Here is a 23,562-nt window from a genome sequence, read left to right as displayed (position 1 = left end):
AACGAAAAAGGTAGGGATTAAGCTATTTTTTAGCAAAGGAAATCATCTCCCTGTTTCTCGACGTCATCTCGTCGATGAGAAGGCAACTCCTTACTCGCAAAAAAAAACGAGCCTTCCACTCTGTTGCCCACTTATGATCTATTACCATACATATAACCCTACTCCAGTTGGGGAGGGTCCTATCGGGGGAAAAGGGGAGAGTGGGCCTCTACCAGCCCCTTTTCCAAGTGTCCTCCTGGCGGAGGCTTCGGCTCCTTCATCCTCAGAGCCTCTTGTGTCCTCCCTCCCCCTTTTGTCCCTAAGTGCGACCTGGTTCATGCAAAATGCCTCCCTCCACTCGCACTCTGTGCGACTCAGCTCTTAGAGGTTGCCTGGTGGGGCACGAATCGAGCCATTTTTCACTTGTTTGAATTTCCCATTCAAGATCCCATCGCCACCATGCAGCAGGCCGTGGGCCGGCCTACTTATACGCGAGCGAGCGAGAGAGAGAGAGAGAGAGCTGAAGAAGGGTATCATCAGAAAAGAGGTGTGAGGGGGTGCGGAAGCGCTCTTCTATTTCACAGCATCAGTCGGTTTCGACAGCAGTCGTCGACCCTCCCCCCACTCCTTGGCCGTTCGTGCCAGCTCTTGCCCTCCTGGCTCTCCTCTCCCTTGGTCATCCTCCCTGCCACCCACTTCCGCCATGCTGGGGATCCTCTCCGCCGTTGGATTCCTATTCACCGTCCCATGCTCCCACATATGAAACGGTAATGACCTCTGAGAGAGAGAGAGAGAGAGAGAGAGAGACGTCCTTTAGTGGCCAAAGTCGGCCCTTAGGACAAACTAGATACATCATTTTTGATACATCCCTCACGAATGTGTGAAAGAGAGTGAGAAAGAGAAGCTGGTGTTCGGAATGCATGGCTTGTTGGACTGGCTTGTGTGCTAAGGGTATGATTATGGATGGGGGAATACCATTGGCCAACCATCATATGAGTAGAGGAGTGGTGCTATGACTCTCACATTGAGTATATAGAAGACAACCAATTTGTTGGAGGTGGTAAACCATTGGAAAAGCCGACCTTCAATCGGCATGACACAAAAATCACTACTCCGTCAGGCTTGCTAGCACACTAAAGCAGTGTATGAGCAAAAATCAGCACAAAACATCAGCCAAGTGGAGATTGCATGTGAAAAGCAAAGCTAGTGTCGATTAATCGGAGATAGTTGTTGACAACAATCATGGCTTTCTGGCTGTGCTTGTGCATGTGACATTGCTGCCCGCTTTTGAGGTACCCAGATTTTATGCGGTTTGTTTTTGGACAAGTGCTTTTGGAGTGTGTAAAAGTAGGCCAGGGTCCTATTTGGAGTCTTTGTAGTCTTCAGGGTCCTAGGTGTATGTGTGTGGAAAGCGGACAAAAGGGGTGCAAGGGAGGTAGAGAAGAAGAAGAAAATAGTTTATTAACGTTGTAGGAACAATACCAAGAGACTTCAAATATGTATCCAACGAGTCTGGAGCTCAATACCTCTTACTAAAGAGGGAGCTGGGATAACCAATTGGGTGATAAGAAGGTTTTTCCAGTTTGCAAGAAAAGAGAAGACTGTGAGAGAGAATGTTGCATACGTCCTGTAGGGAAAATCTGATAAGGAGTGAATAATAAAATGATATAAAAGTAGGAGGGGCTGCTTTTATATGGGTTTTTGCAATTATGCAATGTGCACACATAATTTTAGGGTAATGTGAGCTCATTATCTCCCAACCTATTGATCCATTTGACGCGGGATGTGGACCACCTTGCCCTATCCTAGATTACACACTAGATGTGTGCTTTTGTGGGTGTGGTGTCCGTGTCCGGGAGCTTATATTGGTACCTTGTTCTACACCCACTATCGGGCATTGACAGCATTAGTGGGAATGTTGTAGTATATAGTCAATACTATGCATGATGGAGCTGATGATTAGATTATCTTGTGGATGACTACCACGAGTCTATACCTAGCACTTTTTTTTCAAATGTGAATCTGGGCTTATCCTCGATTCGGCTGATCCACCCCGCCCCCATCCCCTCCCCCGCCCCCCCCTTGAAGGAGATTTGTATTACTGATATTTGCTCGCGTAGGGAATACCTATTTTGGACCACCCTTGGTCACTTGTATGAGTAGATTGTTATGAGCATGGAGAGCCTTTCTCAAATCTCCTCTCTCTCTCTCTCTCTCTCATTCTTAGATGTCCCATCTCTCTTTACCTCAGTGATCTCTCTTCTCCACAGGTGTGTCTTGTTTATGTGTTTGGCATTGCAGGTGTTCTAGATTAGAGTCGAGGTGTCCACCGGATTACGGGCCACCTTTGACATGGTATTAGAGTCCTATGGTGATACGACCACCTTGGATGCTCGGATTTGGCTGATCCAATGCAATTTTGGACATGATTGAGAGAGATGAAGCTTGTTGTTTTCCTCGTTTTCTCCAAGTTTGTGGCAGATTCGGGTATGTGGAGGCATTGGACCCTCGTCTACGACTTTCCCATCTTTATCCTTGATTACCCTGACCTCTCTTCATCGAGGGAAACCGGATGGAGGCTTCAGGATGTGTAGCAGTGTCAGGTGCAACGGAAGTGTTTAAGGATTTAGCTCGGATCTAGTAATCTGTACAAACACAAGGTTAAGTTACTTCACTTGAAAAGTGAAACTGAATTGGACACGGTGAGAGAGAGAGAGAGAGAGAGAGAGAGAGAGAGAGAGAGAGAGAGAGAGAGAGAGAGAGAGAGAGAGAGAGAGAGAGAGAGAGAGAGAGAGAGAGACGACAAGGCATGTCAGGTCCCAACCACCCTCAAGGGCCCCCTTGCTCTGTTGCTAGAGCAAGTACTTGCTTTATTACTTGCACAAAATGCTGGTACAATGATCTAATGTTGAGATGCTGACAGAAACTAGATGTAGACGCTTGGCATTGCTAGGATGCTGATGGGTACTTGCTAGGGATGCTTGATATTGTGAGGTTACGTGCAAAAAAATGTTGATGGGCTGATTGCTGGCTGAAGGTTGAAAACGTTGGTGTGAAGGCTTGAAAACGCTGATGTAGAGGCTTGAAAAACGCTTGTGCTATGAGTGCTATTGCGGGTATTGAGGGTACTTGATACTATGGGTACTACTTCTTATGCTTCCCCCCTCCTGAGGAGAGATCCTAGCAGATTGGAGATTCTGGCATGCAGTATATGACTGGAGGTGTAGATTTCCGACTCTTTCGTCGAGGGTGGAGCACTTAAGAGTTGGTATGTCACAAATTCTTGACGTGTCAAGCCACTGAAGAACGGAGCCGACTTCCAGATCCTGGCCAAGGGGCTTAAACCCTAAGTGAAGAAGCAGAAGCAACAGATTTTCGCAATTCATGCTGGTCTGCTAACGTGGCAGATTGTACGGATTTCGTGTTGGCATGCTGACGTGGCAGCTTGTACGGATTTTCGTGATTTGCGTTGCTGACATGGCAGTTGTACGGATTTTCGTAAATCACGTTGGCAGCTTTTGGACGAGATGCTTTTGAGTTTTAAGGCTTTTCATGTAAACTGCTTTTAATGGCCAAGGGCCTATAAATATGAGCGTGGAGTACCGGCTTGTATTGTGTTGATGCAATATAAAGAAATACCGAAAGGGGTGCCAAGGTTTGGGCCAATACTCTCTGGGGTGGAATTTCGCCACTCCGTGTCGCGTGTGCTCTCTCTTTTTCAGTTCAGTTGTTATTGAAGTGTTAAAAGTCTGTTCAGTTTGTTCTTTTCTATCGGCACTTGGTGCCCGTCTTGTGACAGTGGTATCAAAGCATCAGGCGTGTGCTTTGCTAAAAGCATAACGGTCCTACAAAAGAGCAGACAAAGCAAACTAGAGACTATTGGAAGTATCTTCGGGTCCAACCCCGGACTAATTATTAGTCACTCACATCCTTCATTGAGCATCAGATGTGCTCCCATCTTCATCGTTCTGTCATGGCGTTCATAAATTCAACATAATATTTGCAATTTCTTCTCGACGAGCTTCATGACATTCTTTCATGGCATCCTCAGCAGAACCTTCCGATGCTGCAAAGTTTTCAACAATTTTTGAATTACATGTTACCCCCTCTAATGCCTCAGGTGGTACCTCCTCCTTTGGCACCAGAAAGTACGAGGGCTTCCAACCGGCAACCTTCCCAGCCGTCTGTGCGATCGGGGGAGTCTTCAGGATTATGGTGCAGCCATCTTACCTTGATCCAGTGCAACCGCCATTGCCCCCACCACCACCGCCACCAGGCTACAATGGTCGGAGCCCATATGGATACCCTTATTATCCGTACATGGGATACGCGTCTAACTAACCGAAAGACTTCAAGGATGGTGGCACGACAGTCAAATTTTTTTACTTTTTCCGAGGTGAAAGATCGTTAGAAAGCATTACAGTTTGTACATCAATTCGACAACATCTATGCTTTGGGGAACTATAGAGAAGAATCCAAGATTTCTCGACCAGCGGGATCTCTTAAAGATAATGGTATGCAATGGTGGAGCTCAATCGCGACACAACCGCATGCTCCAAGGACCTGGCAAGCTTTCAAGGCAGTTTCTGCACGTAGTTACATGACTTCTATGTTCGAAGTCCAAATTAGGTCAGAATGGGGCAACTTGAAAATGCTTGCCATTGAGACCATGGAGAACTATAACCAAAGGTTTCTCGACATCTACCTTCCGATGTCCTTCTTTAAGTTCATTCCCTTGGAGGACCAGTGCGAGCGCTACACCATTGGATTACCATCACCATTGCAAGAATATTGTTTGTCCAAGCAAGTTTCAACCATGCAAGAGATTATGGACCATGCCGCGGTCGGCTACAAAATGATGAAAGGAAAGTTGGAGTTTACCACGGAAGAAACTCTTGCCATTAACTAGAACTCCCAGCAACAACGAACAAATTCTCGAAAATCCCGTGAAAACCAGCCTCAACGGCCTCGTCTGACACACCGTCAACGAGATGCCTTGTTACAAGAAGGCCTATGCTTCGAATGTTTCCAAACAGGGCATATGTTCAATACATGTCCTGAGCGAGCCTCGACGTCCTCAGAGCAACCTTCTGCTTCCACGTCAGACAGATCCTTGGGGCCACCTCCGGCTAAGAGAGCTAGACTTGCTATTGGACTAGTATCCGATATTTATGGTATACACCTCGAGAGTTCTAATGAATTATGCAAAGCTTATGAAAAAGTCAACGGCTTGAAAGCCTTTATCTTCTTTGACACCGGAGCTATGGATTTTAGGTGCAGCGGAATGATTGTTTGCGCTTTGCTCAAGATGAGTGCTCCGAACTGTGCTCAAGGTTCCTTTTAGTTCTTAGGGAAGGGAGAGCCTTCCGTTCTTAATGGAAAGTGCTATGATCACAAACAAAGTGAATGGACACTGTGGGTGCAAGTGTATGAGACTGAGAGATAGAGAGAGAAGAGAGATACGACACCAGAGACGTTGTAAAACCCTCCTCCGAAGGCCCCACTCTCGTCAGCGAGAGTGGTCTACTTTGATTGCACAAAGTGGTACAATGCGGATGCAATGGATTGATGCAACTTGTGACTATGCCGGTGACGACGACGGGGATTATGACGATGACTTTAGGGCTGAAATCTGTGGTCTTCTATTTGCTGAATTTCGGGGCTGTTTCGGTGGCTGAAAATGACTGTTTTGGCTGCGTTTTTACGGGCTGAAAATGAGGTTCTTCTGCAACCATCTAGGGCTGAATCTGCTGCTAATCTTGCATGCTGAAAACGCTGCTGCAAGTGCTGCGTTTACTGCTGAAAATGAAAACGCTGCTGCATCTGCTAACGCTATCAAACTGGTACTGCTGATGAAATCCAAAAACGCTATGGCTGAGGTTAGGCTGGCAATCATGGGATCTGGAAACGCCAGGGATGGGGAAGTTCTGAGGATGTCCAAAAACGCAAGGGCTTGGAGAGGGAATCTGCAAACGCTAGGGTTGACGGGTTCTTGCTGAGAAGGCGCCTGTTGAGCGGGGAGCCTCTTCTGCCATTGAGTGCTAACTTGGGTTTGCTTACATATTAACTTAGCAAAATTGCCCTGTCTACTTTTGTTGGGAAGTCACTTAAATTAATAAGTGAAAAATGTCAAAAATAGGGAAAATAGGCTAAATGCACCGGAAAAATCCCCTAACTGAACCTGATGGATTCTGAAGGGAATACTGATGATCATGCTGTGTGCAACCAGAAGATATGCATCTATACTAAGTGACTGGGCATGCACGGTCTACGAATAGACTCACAAAAGTGCCAGATCACTTCTAATCTAGACCGACTGGACTGATTGAACCCTGATCATGCTGTAGCTTGTCCACGGACACATAGGGTTGGATGTGTCACGTGACATCCCCTCCTTTTCAAAGTGAGGTACTGGTACCGAATTGTATGGCGTCAAGGGAGATCGCCAATAGCATCTGGAATCCTGGAAGGGACTCTTCGTCGGCCCACTCTGATGTGTGGGTCGTGCGGTACTTGAACTTCCTAAAGGTCTGCAATGCTTGCTTCTTTGGGCCGTGCCGAAAGTGACACAGTCTTTTGTGGCTCCTTCGATGCTTCAACGTTGTCGAGAGTCATGCTTCTTTCTTCTTCAAGAATTCCATGGCTGAAAATTCATGGAAATGATGGCTGAAAATTCATGAAACCATTTCCACCACAAAACCATGAACATACCCATTCCATGTAAAGTGACTGGAAAAAATCTTGTCTTTGCTAAAGACTATGTATGCAATGTAGATGAACATAGAGACGGAGTGAACACCCGTTCATCAAATACATGCAAACAATGAGATCGAATCTTTGTCTTTTGATCTAAAGCAATCAACTGTGGCAATTCACAACGGAAATGCCCACGCTTGGTGCTCATACTTTCATGTGCTCTTTTTACGAATGTGTCGTGCCAAGGAAGAGACATGGAATGTGAATTCCTTGAATACATACTTTTCAGCTTTTCATGAAGAATCCGCATATATTCGTGCTCATTCATGAGTGAAACGTGCTCAATGTACAATATGTCATGCCTAGTAAAAGGGATCACATAGAGACACTGACTAAAATACAGGAAACGATCATGAATGAAACATTTGAACAATGCGTGCGTATCAATCATGCGAACACATAATACTTCCTGTGAGGGTTCTTTGGACCTAGGCTCGAGAGCCAAGATCGCTTCTTCCTGAACGATCGAATCGTCTTGTGGGGGTTCTTTGGACCTCGACTCGAAAGCCAAGATCAGTTCTTCGTGATTGATTGAATCTACAACGAGGTTAGCTTCGCTAAAAAAAACATCCACTAACACATCATCCTTGTGAACAATCACATCATCTTCATGCAACTCATCATGCTTGTGAGAAATCACATCTTGATCATGCAAATCATCATGCTCGTAAGAAATCACATCTTGATCATGCAAATCATCATGCTTATCTTTGTCATCCAAATCATCATGCAAATTATTTTCATTCAAATCATCATCATGCTTCACACAATCATGCAAATCTTGTGTTTCATGCTTTGGAGAAGAAGAGACTGAGAGAGTCTCCTTTTCCCGATCCTGTTGAATCTGTGCTTGCATTTGAGAAAAGAGTTGCAACATCTCTTGCACTATTGCTTTGTTCTCGCGATCAAATCTTGCTTGACTTTCTTTTTCTTGCAAGTCGTACTTACGTTCTATGGTTGCCATGTCTTCTTCGTAGACCTTTCTTTCTGCTTCTCTTTCTTGGTCCCACTCCTTCGTAGGAGTTAGCGCAATCCTTGACGTAGAAGGGAAAGGGGGAAGGTCGCAAAAAGCTCCTGGTGGGGAAAATTCTTCTTCGCCTCTCTCATGCTCATCACCTCCAAGCGAAGTATCTATTCCGTTTGGAGCGATGATCATTCTGAAGTCGTGGGTTCTTGTGGTCTTGGGTTCTTAAGTCCACGAGGAACTTGGGTTCTTGGGGGTCTTGGTTCTTGAGGTGTTCTTTCGCTTGCAAACCGCGTTTGAGAAGGATCTTCTCTTCACCCGAGTTCTACTCTTTTCCGCGGGCGCACCCCTTGGCGGCCTTGCGCTCACTCCAAGGTTGCTTTTTTCCACCTCACGTCGATTGGCCGACCGCTAAGTGCACGGTCCGCTCTCAATGAGTGAAAAGAGACACAAGGAGAGGCTGGACAAGCCCTTCTTTCTTGGGATTCTTGTCACTCTTCAACAAAACACGATTAGGAATCGACACACCCAAGCGAACTTGGGTTCGTGCGACCGCAACAAGCAAAAAATATTCTTGTGATTCTTGTGGTTCTTCCCTTGAGTGATACAGAACACTGCCAAAGCTCTGGTACCAATGTTAGGTGCAGCGGAATGATTGTTTGCGCTTTGCTCAAGATGAGTGCTCCGAACTGTGCTCAAGGTTCCTTTTAGTTCTTAGGAAAGGGAGAGCCTTCCATTCTTAATGGAAAGTGCTATGATCACAAACAAAGTGAATGGACACTGTGCGTGCAAGTGTATGAGACCGAGAGATAGAGAGAGAAGAGAGATACGACACGAGAAACGTTGTAAAACCCTCCTTCGAAGGCCCCACACTCTTCGGCGAGAGTGGTCTACTTTGATTGCACAAAGTGGTACAATGCGGATGCAATGGACTGATGCAACCTGTGACTATGCTAGTGACGACGACGGGGATGATGACGACGACTTTAGGGCTGAAATCTGTGGTCTTCTATCTGCTGAATTTCGGGGCTGTTTCAGTGGCTGAAAATGACTGTTTTGGCTGCGTTTTTATGGGCTGAAAATGAGGTTCTTCTGCAACCATCTAGGGCTGAATCTGCTGCTAATCCTGCATGCTGAAAACGCTGCTGCAAGTGCTGCGTTTACGGCTGAAAATGAAAATGCTGCTGCATCTGCTAACGCTATCAAACTGGTACTGCTGATGAAATCCAAAAACGCTATGGCTGAGGTTAGGTTGGCGATCATGGGAACTGGAAACGCCAGGCAATCTGTGGCAATCAAGCAACTCTGCCAAACGCCAGGGATGGGGAAGTTCTGAGGATGTCCAAAAACGCCAGGGCTTGGAGAGGGAATCTGCAAACACTAGGGTTGATGGGTTCTTGCAGAGAAGGTGCATGTTGAGCGGGGAGCTCCTGCTGCCTCTTCTACCATTGAGTGTTAACTTGGGTTTGCTTATATATTAACCTGCATCCGGTGCATTGCCGGTCAAATTCCTCTTCAGATCTACAGATTTCAGCCAGCAATACCTTCTGTTTTCTCTGTTTTCAGCCCATCAGGGGCAGTGACAGTGATTCACCACCCTCCCCAGACTCCCTCATTGCTCCGGACCCTGCCGGGAGCGTACGAGCACGCTGAAAATTGCTGGACAGCAGCGTTTTCATCACCTCGCAGTTGCGTTTTTGGGTGCACAGCGGCCACATGGCTTGCGTTTTTTACAAAGGATGAAGTTACCTCCTGCCAGGACACCATTTAGTGGTGGTCCGTGCGGTATATCAATGACTGCTGTAGTACACGGTATCTTCGATATCGGCTTGATCATGTACAGGCGTACGATCCTTGGGAGATCCATTCATTCCAGCCATCATTCGACGGTTGCGCACTACAGAGGGGGTGGTGACTTGTGGTTTGCTATGGACAAACCTGTGCACTCATCAGAGGAGTTCACACGAGATATGGCCATGCTTATGGCATATGGGATTCCAACATTTCCAGAGAAGACACCACCATTTTGGGTGGCAGACACTTACTACTTGACCTCGACACGTCGGATCACTTGCTTACAGCGGAGCATCTACATGGACTTAGGGAGAGGATCTTGGATCTCTTCTTGGACAGATTCATTGCTTGGATCTACAGACTGGAGTGGGACTTCAGTTCTTTGAAAGCTCTTGGAGAGTTTACCCGTGAGATGCGGGAGATCAGGCATCTTGCGACTACATCCGGAGTCACCTGGAGCTTGGCTTGGATGGTAGTGTAGTTGCTCTTCTACACTCCTGATCATTTGGATTGCTACCTTCAGAGTTGTTTACACTCACCTTCGATAACCTTACAACGAACTTATCTCCGAACTGGGCAGTAGGAGACTCCTAGCTCATTCACATCGAGAGCCACACCGAGTTGCGGTTTGGTGGCGTTGTTGACGCGAATTCTGTTTTGGTTGATATCGGAGGATTGGAGGCAGGAGATACAGGCAAGGCGGCGCAAACAGTCTTTTCTCTTCTCAGAGGATCTTCACAGCGCAGACTTCTTCGTTTGGCTTCCCTAATCATACAGGATGATCAAGGTGCCGACAGCTTGGTCTGACCACACCTCTTCTCAGAGGCCCTTCACAGCGCAGACTGTTGAGTCTGGCTTTCCCCTCATCTTGGATTACCCTACCTACTGATAGGACACCATCCAGTGGTGGTCCGGGTGGTCTGTCTGTGATTGTTGCAGCTTACAGTAGCTTCTACAGTGCAGATTGTTTAGTTTGGCTTTCCTTGTTTTGGAGGACGTTTACGGTGCAGATTGCTACATCTGGCCTTCCTGGAGTTTTACACAACTTAGCCACCTGACCACATTAGGTTACAGGTTCATGCATTGACAGGCTTCTGGCCGTTCTCATGACGGTTCCTGGGCTTCTTCGTTTTCTCCTGATAGGACACCATCCAGTGGTGGTCCGGGTGGTCTGTCTGTGATTGTTGCAGCTTACAGTAGCTTCTACAGTGCAGATTGTTTAGTTTGGCTTTCCTTGTTTTGGAGGACGTTTACGGTGCAGATTGCTACATCTGGCCTTCCTGGAGTTTTACACAACTTAGCCACCTGACCACATTAGGTTACAGGTTCATGCATTGACAGGCTTCCGGCCGTTCTCATGACGGTTCCTGGGCTTCTTCGTTTTCTCCAGACGGTTTGACTACAGACTTACAGATCCTATTGGGCAGGACACTTGCAGGTCTGTTGCTTCTTCTTTTACAACAAGGAGTTGTTTTCACACTCAATTCGGGACCTTCACGCAGTACCTTCACACTGTATTAGCGGAGTATAGCAGTTTGCTACAGTGCTTGTGACGACACTTTACCATGGAGATCTCTCGAAGGTTGGGACACCCCAGACTGCTGCTATACTCGCGAGGTTCGCCGGAGTATTGTCCTTCAGTGGACATCGCGGCAGACATCTTCATCATTTGCCTCACATCTTCGGCTTCATGCGGTTTGTTCAGCATCCGGTGCTGAGAGGGGGTGCTAGGCTTACACCACTCTGTTGCTTCACATAGGTCTAGGGCATACTTGGATGGCTAGTATGTCGCCGGGCTGGCCACCCATAGTCTAGGTTGTACCTAGTCCGGCTGCCCGACCGCCCACCTTTGTCCGGGCACCCTCATATATTTCCATAAATCATTTATGTTGGTTCATGGTGGATTTTTCTAGGCTTTGCCCTACATCCCAGGGGGGTACCCACTGCCATCCTCTGTTGTACTGAGGTTCTCTTGCTCTGGTAGTCAATGGGAGGTTGATCTCCCCCTTTCCTACACATAGCATTTGTGGTTTGCTCTCTCTCTCTCTCTCTCTCTCCCCCGCACACGCGTACTCACACTTAGGCATCTTTGCACTCTTTCCCCTATTTTTTCCATTTATTCAGTGTCACAAATCGCGGAGGCGGATTATTTTAAAAATTTTTTTTTTTTTTTTTTGAAAATGATGAGCGACGCGAATTTTGCTTTTTCTTTTTTTTATAAAAAAAAAGAGAAAAGACTCTCTAAGAGAGAGAGAGAACTGATGCTTTTGATTTTAAAAGCTTTTGGGGCTCTGCTTTTGGGCATCCCTTGTAACCTTTAAATTAGTGGTGAGGGCCTCACTTCTCAGAGCATCTGGACGCAGAGTTTGAGAGTGAAACCCTAACCGCTCTCTTGTACTTTGATGATTGATTAATATAAAAAGAAATACCGAAAGGGGCGCCAGTCTTTGGGGCCAATATCTCTAGGCACGGAACTCCGCCGGGCGAGTGCAAATCTATTGTGATCTGTGAATTGTTTTGAAGTGGTTATTTGGTGCTGTCGCGGTTGATTCTTGACTTGGAGTGTCCAAGTTTGTTACAGTGGTATCAGAGCACGGCCAATTTCTCTTCTACGGGAAATCCGATCCCCGAATTTTTTTTCCGTGGCACCTATGGCTTCAGGCAATGATCAGTCGACTCTCTCTGCATCTGGAGATGCGGGCTGGGATCACAACGAAGATTCAGACAGAGAGTATGGCCCGCCTCGGCCTACTCAGGCGGAGCAAAGAGAGATGGAGCGTCGTCAATTGATTGGCGATACAACAAAGATGATGCTCAATTTTGCCAAGGACCCGAAGATGGCAAAATATATGAACCAGACCTCTTTGAAAGAGGTACAGATGGAGTGGCAGAGAACCACAACACCACTCCCGAAACCCGCTCTCAAGAAACCTTCTGCCTCCAAGAAATATACGGAGAAGGAACTGGACAACGTGGTTGATGCATGGATTGCTCAGCTTTTTGAAACGCAAAAGAAAGCCAAAAAGCACAGCAAAAAGCAGAAGAAAGGCACTGACTTCCCGGGATATTTAGGTCATCGGTCGACATTTGACAAGGCAAAGAAATTGAAGAAGCGCGTCAAGTTTGAAGACCTACCCAGTTCTTCTTCTTCTTCTTTTGACAGTTCTTCTAGCTCCTCGGATTCGAGCGAAGAAGACAGAAAAGGTAAAAAGCGAAGCAAGAAGCAACGCTTTGGAAAGGGCAAGAAAAGGCAAAGAAGGCTAAATCTCGCCCAGAGACTGAGAGTTCTACTGAGGACTCGTCTACAGACAGCTCAGATTCCGATGACGGAAAGTTTTATGCGAACAAGAAGAATTTTCACAAAGCCAACCAGTATGACTTTCTCGAAGATAAAAGCAAGAAAGTCCGAGAGTTTAAGGAAGGTGGCCACTCGATCAAGTTTGATACTTTTCAGGATACTCAGATGCTTCGAAGGCTTTGTCTTTTATTCAGCAGTTTGATATCGCTTTCGCGGGAGGACGCTATTCAGAGCACTCCGAGATTCAGAGAGCTACCTCTCACCTTAAGGGGAATGCTCGTACTTGGTGGTCCACGCTTCTTTTAACAAGAGTGCACCAGTTAAATGGCTGAAATTTAAGAAGCTTTTTATTTCTTCTTGGTTGACGCAAGAATATGAACGAGATGTACGAGCTGCTTGGAACCATCTTCGGATGACCAAGAAAGATACAATCAATGCTTATTGTGAAAGATTCTAGAGCTCTTTTCTACCTGCCTCTTCATTCAAGAAGATCTCGTTCAGAGAACAGATTGAGCGGTTTACCTTGGGTCTACCTACAGAGATCCGAGATCACTGCTTGGAACAGAAGTCAGCTTCTATTCAGGAGTTGATGAGTCATGCGAAGCGGGGCTTTGCCATTCACTCTGGCAGTTTGACCTACCCCACAGATAAGGCCATGACACAACGAGCCGAACAGACTTCTGGGAATGAAAGTAGAATGAAAAAGAGCAACCTAGAGAAAAAAAAGGATACACGACCCAAGCTTACTCCTGAGGAGAGAGCTCGCTTCATCAGAGAGGGGAAGTGCTTTGGATGCGGGGAACATGGACATATCTCCGCAGAGTGCCCTGAAAAGGCACAGAAAGAACAGAATGATAAAGACGACGACAGGCCTAAGAGTTTGAGAGCAGCTGAGGAATGTGGCAAAAAAAAGGCAGATAGAAAAGTAGAACTGGTTACACATGGCGTGGGACTTGCACCGAATCAAATGAATGAAAGTACAAACTTTGCCGCTTTTTTTTGGGGCAAAGTGAAGGATCAGGAAGCTCTTTTGAAGGAGCCAAGGCCAACTTCTTTTCACTTGGAATTGGCGGCTCGATTTGGAACTACGCCCGACAGACTGACGCCACAGGCGGAGGTAGTTCGACTGGCACCCGGATGGGATGTTGCCATTACACCGAGCATTGGCAAACTTTGATTGCAATGACAGGGGTGATCAGGGCACGCGAGTGACGTTCTACTCAGGATCCCTTGGTACCACAAGAACTACGCCGTGGTTGACTACCGGGCCGAGAAAGCGACTTTGATAAATGAAGGGCTTAGAGATTGTACTTGATGAACTTCAGTTTTCTTACTCATTCTTTCAGGAGAACGGAATGATGGATAAAGGTTGAATATGTTTTGACCTGAAGAAAAGAACGCCAAGATTTTTTTCTCCACGCTCATGCCGATTGCTTTTGAGAGGGCCTGAAGATCATACCATTGATCTGATATCTGGAAGCACGTCACCAATCGGCCACCCTACCGTGTGAGCCGAGCACAGAATGAAGAGATTATGAACCAAGTGAAAGACCTCTTGGAAAAGGGTCTTGTCCAGCCTAGTACTTCACCGTATTGCTCTCCAGTATTGTTGGTTTTGAAGAAAGACGGATCTTGGAGAATGTGCATCGATTATAGAGCTCTCAACAAAATCACCATCAAGAACAGATTTCTGATTCCTAGGATCGATGATATACTCGACAGGTTACAGGGATCCTCATGTTTTAGCAGGATTGACTTGAAGAGTGGATATCATCAAATCAGAATAGCACCGGGAGACGTCTACAAGACAGCTTTTCGGACGACTTTTGGGTTATTTGAGTTTTTGGTGATGCCTTTTGGCTTAACCAATGCTCTTGCGGCATTTAACCGGATGATGGATAAGATTTTTCGAGAGTACAGGCTATTTGTTGGCACTTTATTTGACGACATCATTGTTTTCTCCAAGAATGAGGCAGAACACAGAGATCATCTGCTTCAGGTCTTTCAGGCATTACGAGATCACAAGTTAGTGATTAATGCAAAGAAAAGTGAATTTTTCTTGCCAGAGATACACTTTTTGGGACACATTGTGTCAACAGCACGAGTGCAAATGAACCCGGCCAAGATAGAGACTATCCGTGATTGGCCCGATTTGAGGAATGTCCATGAAGTTAGAAGCTTCTTGGGACTGTGTTCGTACTACAGGCGGTTCATACGAAAGTTTGCAGAGGTTGCTTCCCCTTTGCATACCTTGACACAGAAAGGAGTACCTTTTTCGTGGGGACCCACAGAGGTGACTGCCTTTCAGACATTGAAAGAGAAATTGACTACGGGACCTATTTTGACTTTGCCGGACTTGCAGAAGTCATTTGAAGTATATTGTGATGCTTGTGGTCGTAGTCTGGGTGCGGTCTTGATGCAAGATGGCCATGTCATAGCTTACGAGAGCCGTTTGTTCTCTAGGCCGGAGATGATAGCACAGATCTATGGGAAAGAGCTTTTGGCGGTTATCCACGCTCTTACTCAGTGGCGGCATTACCTACTCGGAGCGGATTTTACTGTCTTTACAGACCATCAAAGTTTGCGCTACTTCTTGTCACAGAAGTAGCTTTCGGAAAAGCAGATGCGGTGGGTGAACATCTTGTCACAGTTCCACTTCTAGATTGTCCATGTGCAGGGACAGAAGAATGTGGTGGTAGATGCTTTGTCTCGGAAACCGTTGGTTCTGGCTATTTCCGCGATACATCATAGGAGCTTCGAGGATATGGTCGATCAGTATGCCACAGATACAGGTTTTGCAGATATTTTCACACGGATACGGGATGGGGAGACAGTAGCTGGATACACCCTTCGGGAAGGCTACTTGATGAAAAAGACTATGTTGTGAGTTACACAGCCGTTGAGGGAAAAGGTTATGACTGATTGCCACTGTCCACCTTTTACGGGTCACCGCGGCATTGCTACCACCATGAAAGGGGTAGAGAGAGATTTCTTTTGGCGGAGACTGAAGAAGGATGTGGAAGAGTTTGTGCGTAGTTGCTTGGTATGCCAGAAGGTCAAGTTTGACAGGCATAAGGCACAGGGATTGTTACAACCTTTACCCATACCCACCTGCCCCTGGGAAAATATTGAAATGGATTTCATTTTTTTTTTAATCTCCCGAGAATACAGAATGATCACGATGATTTTTCGATTACATGGCACGCCTGAGACGATTGTCTCCGACAGAGACCCCAGATTTATGAGTTTGTTTTGGAAAGCAATTTGGGAGAACATTGGCACGCGGTTGCAGTTCTCGTCATCGTTCCACTTGCAGACTGACGGGCAATCTGAGATTGCCAATTCAGTGATTTTAGATTTATTGAAGTCTTGTATCTCGCATCAGAAGACTCAATGGGAAAAGAACTTACCTTTGGTGGAATTTGCCTACAATAACACGATACACTCTTCGACGGGGAAGATGCCATGTGAGATTGTTGAAACTGCTGCGAAGGTTCCATCCTTCTTGAGCACGAAAGATTAGAAATTTGAAGCGGATGAATATTCGCGAGATTTGGATACGGCTTTTGCCAAGGTTCGCGAGACTTTGCAGGAGTCTCAAGAACGACAGAAAAAGGCAGCGGATCGCCATCGTCGCGACTGGAAACTGAAGGAGGATGATTGGGTGCTCTTACTTTTGAGAAGGCACGCCTAAGAAAGAAACAGGGAAAGGAGAGGCTTTTTCCAAAGCTTAGTATGTGATACTACGGACCTTTCCAGATTACTGACAAGATAAATGATGTCTCCTTCCGATTGAAACTGCCAGATACTTGGAGGATTCACAATGCATTGCATATGAGTCTCTTGAAACCTGTTAAGGGTGATGTGCCTAATGATGGGGAGCTTGATGAGCAACCCAAAGTGGAAGAAAACGAGGAGATCCTTGTTCCTGAACAGATTTTGGTACATAATGATACGAAGAAAGGTAAAGTCCGAAGGCGGTTCTTGGTTAAGTTCAAGAACTTTCCTGCATTTGATGCGAAGTGGATGGAGGAGGAGGACCTAGCAGATACTCCTCGGATTGTGAAACTTTACCTCGATGTTTTGGTTTAGCATAGTCTACTCCAAACGGAACCCAGAAACTCAGCTTGGCCGAAGATCTGGTGCAGTGGGATGCACAAGAGGGGAGTCACTCCTCTCCTTTGTCAACAGATGCCTCGATTTTGATACTAAAGTCACTGATGTCTCTTTGAGCTTCAGGGATACTGAGAGCTGACAGTATTCTGCTGGATGACTTTATGAAATGGAATTCCTGATTATGATACTGATTTGTTCTTGACTTCTTGTGAGTGCAGGAACTGATAGACGAAATGACTGCAGCATTTTGGTCTACTTGATCTCGAATAGACATGGTTGCAATAGGGGTTAGTCAATCGGACATCGATGAGGTCCCGATTGGACCTAGATGTGATTGCTAGCTACATTGCCGATAAATCATGGTCTAAGATCCGAATGAATGTTGAATGTCATGTGATGTCCTGTGATGTCGTGTGATGTGACTGTCGATTTTGTACATGTGCTAGATGTGTGTTCCTAGTACGTAGGTACTAACAGTCAGTGTCTGCTAAGACGGTTTATGGCTTTTGTCGGTTTTGCAGGCGTAATCGCGGTCGATTACAATGCTTTCAAGAGGGGGGTATGTCACAAAGTGATGACGTGGCGGACAACAGAAACCCTAAAATTCTTGCAAACCCTAATTTTTGCCAGAAACCCTAAATTCCGGAAATCGCGGAGGCGGATTATTAAAAAAATATATATATAAAAAAAATGGAAAATGATGAGCGACGCGAATTTTGCTTTTGCTTTTTTTTATTAAAAAAAAGAGAAAAGACTCTCTAAGAGAGAGAGAGAACTGATGCTTTTGATTTTAAAAGCTTTTGGGGCTCTGCTTTTGGGCATCCCTTGTAACCTTTAAATTAGTGGTGAGGGCCTCACTTCTCAGAGCATCTGGACGCAGAGTCTGAGAGTGAAACCCTAACTGCTCTCTTGTACTTTGATGATTGATTAATATAAAAAGAAATACCGAAAGGGGCGCCAGTCTTTGGGGTCAATATCTCTAGGCACGGAACTCCGCCGGGCCAGTGCAAATCTATTGTGATCTGTGAATTGTTTTGAAGTGGTTATTTGGTGTTGTCGCGGTTGATTCTTGACTTGGAGTGTCCAAGTTTGTTACATTCAGGGTCGTGGGTGTTGGCTGCTTGGCCGACCTGGACTACTAGACCTATATAGTCGTGGAGAGAGTCAGACCCTCGGGAGTTGTACCTTTGCGAATCAATAATAAGGAAATAACAAAAGGGGCGCCAATCTTCGGGGCCAACCCGTTTTGGCTTGAAAGTCTGTCGCGCTGTGTCTTTTCTTTCTTTTCTAGTCGTTTTGAAGTACTAAAAGTGTTGCCAAGTGTGTAGTTTGCAGTTATGTTTGTGCTTCCGTCCGATCCCTCGCCGGAAATGATTATAGTGGCATCAGAGCTTCAGGCGTGTGGTTTTTTGAAAGCATACCGGTCCTATCAAAGAGCAAATAGAGCATGATGACGCTTCCAAAAATTTTCAGAAATTTTCTACCAAAGAATCTTCGTGTCCCTGCCGCGGACTTTCTAGCCGCTCCCACCCTTAGTCCATCGGGCATAGGGGGCGCTCCCATCTTCATTGCTGTGTCTTAAGGTGCATAAGCCATAAAGAGCCCATCTTGCATCCTTGCCCTCTGTAAACTAGAGCACGATCCTTTCGACATGGACAAAGAACAAAGAGATTCAGCAAGAATTATCTATATTTTTCTCTGTTTCAAGAGAAAACCGATCGTACGTCAACCTATAGATAGGAGCTATGGAGTGGGATGAAGAAAAAACGAAGAGAAAATGAGGAAAGGAGTTCGTTTTTCCCCTAAAAAGCTCTATAAACATGCTTTTTGACGCTTTTTTGTGTTGCAAAGATGTCTAAAATTCTCTTCAACGGTTGAGAATTTGGATATGCGACAGAAGGAAAAGTTGATCCTCTTGACAAGCTCTACGCACTGACGCACATGACTTTTGATTCCGACAAGTTTAGAAAATTAGGGTTCTACATAAAATTTCAGTGTATCTAAAATTAATGATTTTGGGAGCTCTTGTTATATGTGTACAGATTGCATGAGTAGGATATCACATTATGAAGAAAGAACTGGTGTTGTCACTGACATTACCGCTCCTCATAAGAGAAACCCAAATCTTCGATCCTCCGCCATAATCCCCCACAAAGACGAACTAGCACAGTGACCGACACATCTTCTTGATGGTTGACTCTTGAAGAGATGGCACAATACCGATCAAAAGGAAGGTGTTGCGAATGTGGCCATCACAACCATATTGCTTGGGATTGCCCCGAAAACCCCAATAACAAAAGACCTTCCACGTATGAAAGTAGAAGAAATAAGAAGTCCCGACCTTTTATTGGATTGATTTTTGACCTGATAGGTTTTCCTACTATCAATGCATCCGATGAACCATGTAAAGCTATGGGAAAAGATCAAGATTCCTGATGCCCTTATCCTCTTCCACTTAGGCTCTATGCAAATTTTATCTTCCCAGCATTAGGTGCAAGATTAGGTGTTGAAGAATAGGCCAAGGGGACACAATTTGAAGCACAAATGGCTAATGGAACCTACACATCATCGACACTCTTGATTTGATCATTTCGACTATAAGTTATAAGTTCAGACATTTACAGATTCTATATTATGGATTTGGGAGGATGTGATGCTCTATTGGGCATGCCTTGGTTCTACAAGTATCAAGCCTCTTTTGACGCAAGAGAACGAACCAATTGATATGTGTACGAATAAGTCACCGCGAAGAGGATGATGTTGTCGAAGCCATGTTGGCCGTATTGTTCCCCTGTCATGTTGCCCTGATACCAGCTAAAAGGATCGTGGTGCGGGAGTGTGCGCGGTGCGTGCGTGGTGCGGTGAAGGAGATAGCAGATAGAGATGGGTGAAGCCAATCTCTCAACTAAGAGGATCCGCTTATTTATATATATTTACAATGAAAAAGGTATGAGATAAGTAGGTGGCCGGACATTGTGTTTGGCCCCGATGTGAGACATACTGCCTTTACCCCAACAAGCAATGATCAATAATCAGCATTGCACAACTTGAAATAAATTGAACCGAACAAGAGGATGAAGGGAGGAGGAAAAGGTGGAGTAGAATGCTAGAATGCTCCTGATAGAAAAATTGGTGGCCTTGAATTGCCATTAAAGTGCCCCTGATTGGATATTTGATTGAAATATGTCGGTATAAATTTTGAATTTAGTTTGCGTCTCAATGCTTTGTCTTCCACACTGCACCTGTAGTTCTTTGTGAAATACCTCCTCTAAGAACTCTTATATATGTGCCCTCTCACAAGCCTCGTGCTTTTTCGGTAGCCCACGCATACACTTATGGTTTAAGGCAAAAGCAAAATCAAATGTTTTTTAAGGAAACACAATCACCAAGTGCTTTTTTGGGAAAAACAAAGGAAACGCTGCAGAGAATCCTAAACAGAAAAATTCCTAGTGTTCCGGAGAGTGAGGTTCTGCCAAAATTTCTAGAGAGAGAAAATTGAGCAATTTTTGAAGTGAATCTGCCAAGGGAGACAATAGTTGCAGAGAGAGAAAATCAGGCACTCTAAAGAGGAGAAAGAATCTAGAGAGAGAGAGTGTGCGGCATTGGAGGATTCTAGATTTGACTCAGAATTGGCATGGACACCTTTCTAGAGAGATTATTTGTGGACGGGCACATGGACGCAATGCCCAATTGCATCTTTGACCTACACATAAAAAACCCCATTCTAAAAACCGACCCTCTAAAATAAAGCAGTTGTCCTTGATTGTAAGTATAAGTTGAAAGAGAAAACAAAGGATGTAAAGAGGAGGAAAAGAAGATACACATGTCAAAAAGTGTACACTATATTCTTGCACGCAATCCAAAGCACTCCTATGCTCTGATGGCAATGTGGATCCATGAAATTAAGCTAGCTACATGCACCTCGGGTGCATCTTAAAAATCTGTCGTGGCAATTGTGGATAGTACATGTTGGTGGAAAACTCAAGCAAGAAGTCACGACTCACATCACGATCCGGTTTTGAGGTCTGAAACAGACCATACATTCTCTGGCTAACAGGGATTGTGTTCGTACAGAACATGCTCTTGTTAAGTATACTATCATCTGTTGCGCTTGACATTAGTGCTGTTAAGTATACTATCATCTGTTGCGCTTAGACCCCCTCTGCAGCATGCAAATTGTCACTTAATGATAGGTCGTGTAAAGAGGCATGCTTGAATGCCAACACAGTTCTTTGAGTACAATGTCTGAGAGAATTTCCATAGAGACTACAAACAACTTAGCAATGGGGTCTTCAATGATGGGAGAGGACCAAGGGCTGTGTAGAGTATTGAACAATTGTGGTTAGATTGTTTGAGACCGGCTTTCTAGTCTGTGTAGTTGTTTGCTAGTAGGTACTGATTTGACAAATTTTCTTTTGCAGACTTCGTCAGTGATTGGCGAGATGGGGTTTACGACTGAAAAAGATGAAAGAGCTTTGATTATTGTCGTGTCAAAGGATGAAGGTCTGCGCCCTGTATTCGTTCTACTGAATTCCACTATTTCGAACACAAAGTGAGTTGATCTCCCATGCTTGTGAGGATATGTCACACTCATCTATGAAGTCCACATGATTATCATATGATGATGATCCCTGAAGATGGTGAAATTTTAGTACAGGGTGCACATCTTCTTTCTTTCTCATCATCAAGTTTTGGCAGGGAGCCAGAGAAGCTACATTTTGTTGTCATCCTTCCCTCAAGCATTCCAGAGTCGGAGTGTCTTAAACTGCAGGCTGTATTAGAGAATGTGCCGGTCACGATTTTTAGGTGTGTACTTAACAGAAGCATTCAAGGAACTTTATCAGCCTGTCAAGTATCTCAATCGAAAAATTGTGGCTGCAGGGATGGATATATCATTGAGAAAATGAAAAGTTTATTGCCAGCTGAGAGTGCATCTGAAAGAAACTTCAAGCGATTGGATGTAATGCCATTCTACCTTCCAAAAATGTTTCCTAGTTTTGACCGATTTGTGTACTTGGAGTTGGATGCAGTGCTGCAGGTATCACCTTTGTTTGAATTAGCCTTGTTTTTCAAGAAATCTGCTTAGGACTTATTGATGATATTTGAAAGATTGACGAAATTTGGACAGATAGGAATGCTGAGCACTTTCAACGACTCTATAGATGTAGTAGAAAGCCGAAGCAATTGTTCAGCACTTTTTAAGTTCTATTAGGTTATGTTGTTAACTGCAACAAAAGGAACAAAAAAGGGAGAGGAGATCTTTAAGAGTTGATTTTGCTTTCCTTGCATTTTCTAGGGAGACATTGAAGAGATAATTCAGCTGGAAATGGAAAGTGACCCAGTGGCCGGAGTTGAAGATTGCAGTCAGCAATTAGAGACTTTTTTCTCAATGGAGTTATTAGAGGCAGCAAGGGTGTTATCAAGAAATGAAAAGCCAGCATTGCCAGCCCAGCCGTATGAGCCAAAAACATGCCTATTTGATAAAAGTACCTTGGTTATTGATCAAAAAGCATGGAGAGAGGAGAATGTAACAGAAGCTGTGCAGTGGTGGATAGCTATGTATCACAGAACTGCTGAGAGTTTATACAGGTATTTATCAATGGGAAAATTGCCAAAGTGCCTGTTGTTTTTGTGGAAATACTCTTCATGTTTGTCCTAAATATCCCTCATGTTTGTTCTCAAAATGCCCTTAAATTTTACTAAAATTCGCAAAATACCCCTCTCTTTGTGGAAATTTCAAAAATACCCTCAAATCGTAAAAGATTCATGTTTGCAAAATTTCCCAAATGCCCATAAATTTTACTGAAATTCCCAAAATACCCTTTTACTTGGTAGCTTTTTATAGGACAATTGGTTCTCCTGTAATAGGAGATGATAAGAGTGAGGGGTTTTTGATGGGATCGTGGGCTCACAGGATAGTGCGATTCATCTAGTGTGGACACAAATGCCACTATTTGTCAGCTAATTGGTGAGAATTTTTGTCTTAAAGCACTTAAAGAAGTGTGTTATTAAAAAGAATAAACTATGTGAAAATTAGAGCGATCCATCTATATTGATACACGAGTATTTTGAAAAATCATAAAGTTGAGGGGTATTTTAGGAATTTCCACAGAATATAAGGGTTATTAGATAATTTTTCCCATTCCTTATTTATTGAATGTGCAGAAAAAAGTCTGTAATTTGAGGGGTATCTTGGGAATTTCCACAAATTACAAGGGTACTTTAGTTATTTTTACTTTTTTATATATTGAATTTGTCAATTGCTCCAGATTTTGTTCAGCATGTATACTTTATATGCTCCCTTCCTAATGAATTTAATGTTTTCATTCAGCAATGGTCATTTGGAGCTCCCGTTTCAACTGGCACTCTACAAGAAGTGTAAACAACTGGATGCTTTATGGAATGTAAGAAGGCCTTTGACATATGCCGACGCAAATGAGGCCAAACTGGTGCACTTCGACAAGGAGCACAAACCATGGCATCAGACTAAGCCAACCAACTTTGAGAAAGACATCACAAGAATATGGTGGAAATATATTTCGCCATCAGCAAACATGGTCTTCCTTGCTCATTAAGGGTTTCTTGGTACTTAGCATAGCACAATTCAATATATAGAAATATGGCCTCTGTTAATACAGTGGGGATTTGCATTGCC

The 23,562-nt window shown here is 44.7% G+C and overlaps 1 protein-coding gene across 1 annotated transcript; it reads left to right on the top strand.

Moving 5' to 3' along the window:
- The first annotated feature begins 239 nt into the window (after positions 1-239).
- Positions 240-23,562, top strand: LOC147420881 (uncharacterized). The gene is made up of 6 exons (XM_086504196.1): positions 240-746; positions 21,329-21,459; positions 21,606-21,713; positions 21,789-21,945; positions 22,204-22,496; positions 23,239-23,562. Exons 2-6 carry the CDS (start codon positions 21,350-21,352, stop codon positions 23,480-23,482), a joined length of 912 nt encoding a protein of 303 aa, XP_086360322.1. The 5' UTR covers positions 240-746; positions 21,329-21,349; the 3' UTR covers positions 23,483-23,562.

This window comes from Adiantum capillus-veneris, chromosome 28 (assembly GCF_014529385.1).
Source record: "Adiantum capillus-veneris isolate H3 chromosome 28, ASM1452938v2, whole genome shotgun sequence".
Classification (NCBI taxonomy): Eukaryota; Viridiplantae; Streptophyta; class Polypodiopsida; order Polypodiales; family Pteridaceae; genus Adiantum; species Adiantum capillus-veneris.
This window is presented reverse-complemented; position numbering and strand designations above follow the sequence as displayed.

What these genes read in the sequence shown, in the direction of transcription:
- LOC147420881 (XM_086504196.1), top strand. Translation starts at nt 21,350, where the DNA reads ATGGGGTTTACGACTGAAAAAGATGAAAGAGCTTTGATTATTGTCGTG. An exon ending in TCCACTATTTCGAACACAAA is followed by an intron (nt 21,460 to 21,605) that starts GTGAGTTGATCT and finishes AAGTTTTGGCAG; the next exon opens with GGAGCCAGAGAAGCTACATT. An exon ending in GTGCCGGTCACGATTTTTAG is followed by an intron (nt 21,714 to 21,788) that starts GTGTGTACTTAA and finishes TTGTGGCTGCAG; the next exon opens with GGATGGATATATCATTGAGA.